The 10,903-nt window shown below is 45.0% G+C and overlaps 1 protein-coding gene across 1 annotated transcript; it reads right to left on the reverse strand.

The window, feature by feature from the left end:
* Positions 1-5,749: 5,749 nt before the first annotated feature.
* Positions 5,750-7,739, reverse strand: LOC128839648 (uncharacterized). Its single transcript, XM_054032826.1, has 2 exons — positions 7,314-7,739; positions 5,750-6,319 (listed from the first exon to the last, which is right to left on the reverse strand). The coding sequence occupies exons 1-2, from the start codon at positions 7,714-7,716 to the stop codon at positions 5,844-5,846; spliced, it is 879 nt and encodes a 292-aa protein (XP_053888801.1). The 5' UTR covers positions 7,717-7,739; the 3' UTR covers positions 5,750-5,843.
* Positions 7,740-10,903: the final 3,164 nt, after the last annotated feature.

The raw sequence follows: 10,903 nt of genomic DNA on the forward strand, positions 1-10,903 counted from the left end.
GGCAACCTATGGCACGCGTGCTGAAGGCGGCACGCGAGCTGATTTTCAGTGGCACTCACACTGCCTGGGTCCTGGCCATAGGTTCAGGGGGCTCTGCATTTTAATTTAATTTTAAATGAAGCTTCTTAAACATTTAAAAAAGCTTATTTACTTTACAAACAACAATAGTTTCATTATATATTATAGACTTATAGAAAGAGACCTTCTAAAAACGTTAAAATGTATTACGGGCATGCGAAACCTTAAATTAGAGTTAATAAATGAAGAGTTAATAAATGAAGACTCGGCACACCACTTCCAAAAGGTTGCCGACCCCTGCCCTAGATAGAAGCTCTGAGAAGCCTCTGCACCCAGGACATGAGAAATGTTCTGACTCTTGGTGCTCCACATGGGGGGATAAGGGGGGATTTGGGTCCTCACTTCCTTTGATACAGGCTGCTCCTAAATCTCCACCTGGTACTCTCCTCACTCTGTCCTTACCCCTCTGTGCATAACTGAGAAACATTCCTGAAAGTAATAAGTGGCTCCCTGCTATTCTGCTGATTTGCTCTTCAGCACCAGGGCATAACAGTTGACCTATTGCCCCCAGGGCTAAGCATGGTTCAAAGCAAATTCTAGAGACCACCAGCAATTTCCTCTCCCTCCACTTTTTGATCATAGTCTCTTGCTGCACATTTCTCCCTTTCCCCCTCTAGCTCTGCCTCCTCGTACTAACTGCTAACAATCGAATGGGAAAGCACATAAAATCCCCCATTGGTGAAAATCAACTGACTTTGGCTAATCCATTTAATTTTCAACAGCCTGCCTATTGATGACAGCATGAGATCTGACATTTGCTAAGCAAAAATCCCCGCATAGTAGAATTATTGTGCAATTTAGAACTAAGCAATCTGGAAAGTGTTTTGTTGATTTTTTTGCAACTGAGAAGGAAAAAATTGTTACAACGTCTCACTTTCATATATAAAACTTAAAACTAATATATTTTAAAGACTTGTATGGAACATGGCTCTTCAGCACACAGATTTCCTGCTTACTCTGTTTGCATTAAGTCTCTGTGGAGGCATTTCTGAAGCGCTGTTAGCACCACCACCTGCAGCTAATTGTGCTGGAATGAAAAACAGTTTTCTGGGCTTGAAAAAAATAAATAACCTTTAGTCCAGGAATGGGGCCAATTTATTCCTAATCAATATAATATTGTTCAAGATAACACAATGCAAATATTCTATCCTCTGCCCACTTTTTAAATAAAATGTTTTGCGGTGATTATACAATTATGTCCATTAATATTATGACATTAGCCAGCTTAGAGGTTGATTCATAGGTGCTCCTGCAATATGTTTCTTCTAGCAAAATGAATAAGAGCATGATCCTGAAAAGTGGCATGCATGTAAGTCAGACTCACTCACACAACAGGGCTCAGTCCTGAGCTTCCAACACTGTGGATTTCAATAGAATAGGAGGGTGCTCCACACAATCTTGGCTCAAGTCCTATATAAGTACTTTTGCTGAAGTCCCTCATATCAGTAACGCTTTACACCATTGGACCCTTTGATTTTCAGTACATTATCTTTGGCTTCTTTAAGAGAATAATGCTGTTTTACTGTAAACTTTATCATGGGCTAGATTTTGTCACCCTTATTGAAGCTGAGTTTATACCTCACTACAGGCGGAATCCCATTTACTTCAGTGGTAGTAGAGTACTGTTCTAACCTGAGAGATTGTAAAGGCTTTTAAACAGTTTTCTGGATGCTCGTTTATTGTATATGTTCATTATTGGTTGAAGGAGGGAATTTATGTTTATTACTGTAATTTTAAAATGTGTCATGGAGCATCTATAGCAAAGGATAGATGCTCCTTTTTATTGAAGGAGTATATGAAACGAAATAAATAAAAATAATCAGTGTAGATAAAGTTGGCAGAATTGGACCTAAAAGTAGTATAATGAAACTCAATAAGCAATCCCATATCTAGTAATCAATGGGACTACTCATAGAGTTAAGATAGTAGTCCTTGTAAATAAGGGTAGCAAAATCAGGTCCTAAATAAGAGTAGATCTAGATCTAAGCAGTGACATTAAGGTGAATTACCACTGCAAGAGAAATCCTGACAACATGAGAGGCACAACAATATAAAGATACGGGCTAAATTCTGCCTTCAGAAGCACATCTCACTCCCATTGATTTAAACCAGAGAGCCATGTACGTATGTGGGGACAGAATTGGGCCGCATGGCTTTTAAAGTTGGGTGTCTTTAATGCACTGTGATTTAAGAGAGGTTTAGTTCTGTGCATTCTTGGATTGCGTGAACCACTGCAAAACAATTTGTTGTAAATTTGCTGATCTTTGTAGACTACTACAAATTATCGAGTCCCAAAGCTACTGCCACTTGAAATATAAAAACAAGCATAATAAATTGGAAGGATTAAAGTAAGAAACCTGTACTGTAGATTTCATTAACATTCCTGCACAAACAGATGGAACATATTTTGTTTTTTAAATGTACTTGCACAATCTGCTGTGGGTGTGCTGTTCAATGCACAGCAAAAACTGACACAACATTTAGGGCAATTGGGAAAATTCCAGAAGAAAATGAAGAAAAATCTTTGGAGGGTTTCACTGCTGCATTAGATGGTCTAGACGATGATGTCAAGCAAGAGGTGGTGCATAAGCTTCACCATTCCAGGAGTAGCCACAGGAGACACCCCTCTGAGTCACAATTCCTCCTCTACTTACTCCTTGCTCTGGAATGAGCCAGCCTCAAATTATGACTTTCACACACTGGTTCAGATGTGCTGGCCAGCACTTAAGGGAGTGAACCTCAGGTTCTACCCATTTCTTACCTCTCCCTTGTCCACACCCTACCCACCTGGCCAAAAGGGGTGTAAGTGGGTGTGCAGCACCCTTTTTTCCCCATGCTCTTGGACTGAAGGTCTCATAGCTCCCACAGGTTTCAGTGAGCTTCTTAGCCTCACCCCTCATGCCCTTGTGCAGGTACTTAGGCCCAGATCCTTGACGGTGTTTAGGCTTTCAGTGGAAGTTAGGAGCCTAAACAACTTTGAGGATCTGGATTTAGTCCATTCAAAATCACAGTCTAATCCTCTGCAATAAAGCAAGCACAATTTTAGACCTTGTTACTTCAGCTTGGTAGCTTCATGTTGACAAGGAAACAAAGTTGTACCTCTTTTGTGCCTACCTTCAACTCCTTGAGACACAGTGTCAAATGAAATGGAATGAGCTTTTCAGGAGGAAAGACACTGTTACCTTAAGTTTCCACAGCTGCCACAGTTCTAGAGGTCCTGAACTTACAAAAGTATTCACAGAGCCTCCTGGGAAGTGTTGATAGCACCCTCCTCTCCCACGGAGTTCAGTGGGAGTTGTGGGTGCTCAGCATGTTACAGTCTCAGCCCAGAAGGAATATCAGACAAGTCCCTAAGGCCTTGTCTACACTACGAGAGTAGTTCGATTTTACTTGCATCGAATTTTTGGAATCGATATTGCAAAGTCGAACGTGTGTGTCCACACTAAGGACAGTAATTCGACTTTGTGAGTCCACACTAACGGTGAAAGCGTCGACATTCGAAGCGGTGCACTGTGGTCAGCTATCCCACAGTTCCCGTAGTCCCCTCTGCCCATTGGAATTCTGGGTGTAGCTGGCAATGCCTTCTGGGTAACAAAATGTGTCGAGGGTGCTTTTGGGTAACTGTCGTCATCCGTCCATCACTCCCGCCCTCCCTCCCTGAAAGCGCCGGCGGGAAATCAGTTCGCGCACTTTTCCAGTCATTGACAGCGCGGACGCCACAGCACTGCGAGCATGGAGCACGCTGCGACCATCGCTGCAGTTGTGGCCGCTCTCAACGCCTCGCAGCTTATCATACAGGTTTCCCTGAGGCAGATGCAGAAAAGTCAAGCGAGGAGGCTACGGCACCGCGGTGATGGCCTGAAGTCTGAGAGTAGCACAGACCTCTCAGAAAGAACGGGACCCAGCGCCGAGGACATCACGGTGGCAATGGGTCATGTTGATGCCGTGGAACGGCGATTCTGGGCACGGGAAACAAGCACTGAGTGGTGGGACCGCATAGTGCTGCAGGTCTGGGATGAATCCCAGTGGCTGCAAAACTTTCGCATGCGGAAGGGAACTTTCCTGGAACTTTGTGAGTTGCTGTCCCCTGCCCTGAAGTGCAATGACACCCGGTTGCGAGCTGCACTGAGTGTCCAGAAGCGAGTGGCCATAGCCCTCTGGAAGCTTGCAACGCCAGACAGCTACCGGTCAGTCGCGAACCAGTTTGGGGTGGGCAAATCTACCGTGGGGGTTGTTGTGATGCAAGTAGCGAAGGCAATCGTTGATGTACTGCTGCCAAAGGTAGTGACCCTGGGAAACGTGGAGGCGATCATAGATGGCTTCGCAGCGATGGGATTCCCAAACTGCTGTGGGGCCATAGATGGAACTCACATCCCTATCCTGGCACCGGACCACCAGGCCAGCCAGTACATTAACTGAAAGGGCTACTTTTCCATGGTGCTGCAAGCACTGGTGGACCACAGGGGACGTTTTACCAACATCTACGTGGGATGGCCGGGCAAGGTTCATGACGCTCGTGTTTTCAGGAACTCTGGTCTGTTTAGATGGCTGCAACAAGGTATTTACTTCCCGGACCACAAAATAACTGTTGGGGATGTGGAGATGCCTATAGTCATCCTCGGGGACCCAGCCTACCCGCTAATGCCCTGGCTCATGAAGCCCTATACTGGCGCCCTGGACACTGAAAAAGAACTCTTCAACTACCGGCTGAGCAAGTGCAGAATGGTGGTGGAGTGTGCTTTTGGCCGTCTCAAGGGGAGATGGAGAAGCTTACTGACTCGCTGTGATCTCAGCGAAACCAATATCCCCGTTGTTATATCAGCTTGCTGTGTGCTCCACAATCTCTGTGAGAGCAAGGGGGAGACCTTTATGGCGGGGTGGGAGGTTGAGGAAAATAGCCTGGCTGCTGATTACGCACAGCCAGACAGCCGGGCGATTAGAAGAGACCAGCGGGAAGCGCTGTGCATCCGGGAGGCTTTGAAAGCAAAGTTCCTGAGTGAGCAGGGTAACCTGTGACTTTAAAGTTTGTGTACAGAGAAGCTGAACCTGCCCCCGTTTCTTTACCCAGTTAATGTTGACTATCCTATCCAGTTACATACCCCCTTCACCCCCCTTCCAACACACGTGTCGAAATAAAAATAGTTCTACTTTGTTAATGCACACCGTTTTCTTTACTACTGTTTTCGCGGGAATTTTTTAAAACTGGGACGCAGACTGTGGTGCGGAGCGGGTGTAGTGTAGTGACGCGAATGAAGCTTCTAAACTCAAGGATTGACAGGCTCCGCTGCGGTGGGATGGTTGTTTCAACGGAGCCTGTCACCCCTCCTGATCGGGACTGTGTGTATGGGGGGGCTATGTGACTTTGTGGCAGGGGGAGGACGGTTACAGATCCCCTGCTGCGTGGCTCTGTGATCCTGCATAAGGACCGCCGCTTAAGATCTGTAACTGCCCTCCCCCGCCACAAAGTCACAGAGCAACCCACCCCCCACCACATAACATGAAAACCACCTCCCAGACTAACCAGGTTAACTAGTCACTGCATCACTGCACTGTCTATGTGCCCTGCTGCTGTGCCTGCCCCCGCCTATGTACCCTGCCAAAGGTGACTGTCCTGTCCAATTACCAACCCCCTTTCCCCTCCTCCTCCAAAAGAACATGATTGAAACAGTAGTTAACAGAAACGTATTTTTTATTATCAACTACACATGGAACTGGGAGGTGAAACTTGGACGGGGGCTTGTGTCAGGCGGGAAGGAAAGAACTTTTCAAATTTTGGGGAATGAGAGCCTTCTGCTACTCGAGCTCTCTGCAGGGGTGGAGTGAGAGTTAGCACGGACTCTGCCGCCTCTCCTTCTTTGCACTTTGGGTGAGGTGGGTATGGGACTTGGTGGCGGGGGAGGGCGGTTAGAGATGGACTGCAGCGGGGCTCTGTCCTCCTGCCTCCGTTCCTGCAGAACATCCACAGGGCGCCGGAGCGTGTCTGTTTGCTCCCTCAGTAGTCCAAGCAGCGTTTGAGTCGCCTGCTGGTCTTCCTGCCGCCACCTCTCCTCCCGATCCATGTTTGCTTGGTGCATTTGGGTCAAGTTCTCCCGCCACTGGGTCTGCTGTGCTGCCTGGGCTTGGGAACAGGCCATAAGCTCCGAGAACATGTCCTCCCGTGTCCTCTTCTTCCTATGCCTAATCCGCGCTAGCCTCTGGGAGTGTGATGCCAGGCTAGGTTGTGAGACAGTCGCAGATGGGGCTGTGGAAATGGGAAAAAGGGAGTGAATTCCTCAGAAAGATAAATGTAGTTGTGAACAAAGAACATAGTCTTTCTCTGTGAACAAGACCATGCACAGCACCTATCACATGCGCACTCAGCACAAGGTCGAATTCTCGGCCTTCGCATTCAGTGCCTGGGGTCTTGCACAGCACATTTGAGAAGCGGGGCAGCACAACGGAATTTCTGTTGCAGGCAGACATGGTAAGCTGTAGACTTGTGGCAGTTTAAAACTTTTATATTACCACTGGCCTCATTTCACATTTAAAGCAATGTCAGTCCCTATTGCCAGCAATCTGGCAAGCGGGAACTCTGCCCCTGTCCCACCCCCTCGCGGCTGTCCCCGGGAACGATCCCTTTCGGCTGCCCCTCTCCCGCCTCCACCGCGTGGCTGCAAACCAGGGGTTACAGTTCTGTAAAGGAACGGTCAAGCAGTCCCAACACTAACATTCCCCTACCTAATTCAAAGCAGGTCACCATGGGCGACATCACCCTGATGAGGATCTCTGAGAGCGAGAGAGAGAGAATGCTCCAGGAAAGCCTCCAAAGACCAGGGCCGTATGCCGCCCTGCTGTGCAGAGCAATGATTCCCAAGTACTTGATAGTCTCGTGGCGCGGCAACGTGTCGTACTTCGGAGGACCCAATAAGGCCGCTCTCCCCAGGAACCTCATGCAACGGCTTTCCAATTACCTCCAGGAGAGCTTCATCGAGATGTCCCAGGAGGATTACTGCTCTATCCCCGGACATATAGACCGCATTTTACTGTAGCTGCAGTAGCAGGGAATAAACAGTAGAGCGGCTTGGGCAGGACAATCATGGAAAACCGGACATTGTTAGATTTTTTTTCAAAACTTGCACTGCCCATGACTGAACCGTTAAGCGCCTAGGGCAAAGTAATCATGAACAACCCATTCTTTTAATTGTTAATATTCCTGTTCTGTTAAAAATAAATGTTTAGATGTTTACAACACTTACTGGATGATCCTTCCCCAGATTCTGTGTCCGGGGTAACGGCTGGGGACGCTTGGTAGGGGATCTCTGTAAGGGTGATGAAGAGATCCTGGCTGTCGGGGAAATCAGCGTTGTGAGCGCTGCCGACTGCCTCGCCCTCCTCATCTCCTTCCTCATCTTCCCCGTCCCCTAACATGTCCGAGGAACCGGCCGTGGACACTATCCCATCCTCAGAGTCCACGGTCAGTGGTGGGGTAGTGGTGGCGGCCGCACCGAGGATGGAATGCAGTGCCTCGTAGAAACGGGATGTCTGGGGATGGGATCCGGAGCGTCCGTTTGCCTCTTTGGTCTTCTGGTAGCCTTGTCTCAGCTCCTTGATTTTCACGCGGCACTGCGTTGCATCCCGGCTGTATCCTCTCTCTGACATGTCTTTAGAGATCTTCTCGTAGATCTTTGCATTCCGTTTTTTGGATCGCAGCTCGGAAAGCACAGACTCATCGCCCCACACAGTGATGAGATCCAAGACTTCCCGATCAGTCCATGCTGGGGCCCTCTTTCTATTCACAGACTGCACGGCCATCACTGCTGGAGAGCTCTGCATCGTTGCCAGTGCTGCTGTGATCGCCACGATGTCCAGACAGGAAATGAGATTCAAACTGGCCAGACAGGAAAAGGAATTCAAATTCAAATTTTCCCGGGGCTTTTCCTGTGTGGCTGGTCAGAGCATCCGAGCTTGTACTGCTGTCCAGAGCGTCAACAGACTGGTGCACTGTGGGATAGCTCCCGGAGCTATTAGCGTCGATTTCCATCCACACCTAGCCTAATTCGACATGGCCATGTCGAATTTAGCGCTACTCCCCTCGTCGGGGAGGAGTACAGAAGTCGAATTAAAGAGACCTCTATGTCGAACTAAATAGCATCGCAGTGTGGACGGGTGCAGGGTTAATTCGATGTAACGGCGATAACTTCGACATAAACGCCTAGTGTAGACCAGGCCTAACATTGTTCAATGTGATTAATCAGGCAACCAGATAGAACAGAAGAAAAACAAGGGGCCAGGGAAAACAAACATCTAGGGAATGTGATTTGGATGGCCCAAATCTTCATTACTGACAGGAGTGACTACAAATTCCACAGTCAAACCTTAAAAAGAGAGAAAGGAAGTCTCTTTAGATTAATAAAAATTCTAGCTGTGACATCTAATAACCATCAAAAAGCTCTAAACCAGATTAATATCAGGAGGAGACCCAGCCTTGAGTCCAAACAATTCACTGTATGAGAACAGGAAGCAATAAAAGTTTAGTAGGGCTAGCATACTAGGGAGTGTTATAACTTTTATCAGCCAGTGTGATTAAGGGAAAATTAAGGCCAAATACTCCTAGAGTTATAGCCTTACTAACCAATAAGATCTGTTGCCTATTCCATTGTTTTATAAGTATTTTTAGGTTACAAAACCCTTTGTTAATTTTCCATCGTGAATCCTTCTGCAAGAGATTTGATTGCATTTTAGGTCCTTTCTTTAATTATACTAGGACAATAGGTAGAGCATTAAAAGAATATTTTCCTGCCTTCATTATTTGGCTACACTTATAAATGGAGAGGACATGCAAATTAAAAAGATTAAAAAGCTTTCCCCCTCATACTTCAAATAAATATTTCTCTACAGAGCAGCATCCAAACACCAATCTTTATAATGACTTTCAGTAAATGCATTGGTACCATTATTTAGAGGGACAGATGTTGCCATCCTTATTCACACTGAGTAGTGCTTTACTATGTATTTCAAAAGGACCATTAGTGTAATTTATTATATGTTTATATTGTGCTTAGCACAATGGGAACCTGGCCTAGGTGTTCTTGCAATATAAATGGTGAATAATAATAATAATTAGTAATGGAGTAAGATACTACACAGAATGAGTAAAGGTATTACAATTTAACTCAGAGAATGAGGGCTGAGGAGAGGAGAAAGAGAACTGGCAGAAGTTAAAGTTTTACCAACAAAGCAGACTAAATCAATAATATTCTGATTTTACATCATCTTTGAAAGGTTTTGCTTTGCTTGTACAACTTAAAATTAATTGTTCTGCGCCATATATAGTCATTTAAACCATTGCAAGGTGAGTGCACAGTAGGGTTGCCAATCCTCCAGGATTGCCCTGGATCTCCAGGATTTAAAGATTACTCATTAATTAAAGATTATGTCATGTAAAGAAACCTCCAGGAATATGTCCAACCAAAATTGGCAACCCTAGTTGGATTTAAAACATCACCATTCTGATCTGGTTGCATTTTACTGCCACTTTGTACAGATGGAAATGACTAAATGCGATTCAGGGTACTAGAGAATATAGATATATTTTGTAAGAAGATGTAAAAGTGTTTTCTTCACTATATATTTATTTAGATTCCAGTAGTATTTGGGCTATTTCTCTTCCTGAAACAGTTGGTCTAAACCTAAACGGAAAATATAATATAAATGGAACATTTTCCTACCAGAAATCTTGCAGTCTTGCACTTAAACAAACTATTATTTGTGTGACAACAGGAACTAATCCAGCAGGACAGGGCTATTTTATTGTGTAAGAAGGAAACACGAACCTCTGCACATTTAAATGATATATAGAGTTAACACAAAGGTTTTAAGTGCTGTGTGAAGTATTACAACTATCTTAAAATTTGAGTAATAAAAAAATTAACTTGCCTCTAACAAAAACCTCTGAAAATAAAAGAGAAGTTCAAAATAAGCTAGCCAGAGGCATTTTGTTATATAGGGAGTATTGTCTCCTTTGAAAACAGAAAACCCACTTTCAAATGTCCTGTGGGCTAAGGATTTGTTTCTGATGTCAACAGAAGGAAAGAAAGTTTCCTTCTCATTCTTTGAAGACACATAGTTCATCACTGTCTTATCTGAAATGCAGTCATTATGCTTTTTAAGTCAATCTATAGCTCCATGGGAGGTGCTCAGCAGAATTCTTGCCCTAGAGTAAAAGCATCTTTCCTAGGAAAGTATGGAATTTATGGTCCCCTGGAGACATCTCATTCTGGAAATGACTTCAGTAGGGCCATCCCAGTGCTCGCCTAATTGAAGCTGAATCCAGATTGCACAATAAATGTTTGCAGTTTCTGGTGTGAGTTTGATCAGCAAAACTTTTGCAATACAGCACACTAATTCTCAGAAATGTGCTCCTTTTTTAAAACACCAAACCATTCACTTTATTTTGGGTTCACAGTGTCTGAACTGGATTTGCAAACCAGATAAAGAATATTAGTTGACCCATCAACTAGGAAGTTCCTTCTAGTATACTCCAGCTAATAATGTGGATTATTCTGTTTTGGCTGAATGAATGAGACTTGGTAAAGCTTTTGAACTATGGAATCATATGTTAAAAGTGGCTTTGGCTTGAACTGACAAAACTCTGTGTGTGCACAAGAAAAAATGTCAGCCTATTGCCATGGAGATGAAGCTGAGAAATCATTTTTCTCCTCTTGTTCATTGTTTGAACTGATGACAGAACTGCAACAGTAACAAGCTGGCTATATCCCGGATGTTGAAAGAATAGGTATCAGCCAATTTGATAAACTGCTAGTTCTTAATCCCTAAACCAGTGTTA

Source organism: Malaclemys terrapin, chromosome 6 (assembly GCF_027887155.1).
Source record: "Malaclemys terrapin pileata isolate rMalTer1 chromosome 6, rMalTer1.hap1, whole genome shotgun sequence".
In the NCBI taxonomy this organism is placed as follows: domain Eukaryota; kingdom Metazoa; phylum Chordata; order Testudines; family Emydidae; genus Malaclemys; species Malaclemys terrapin.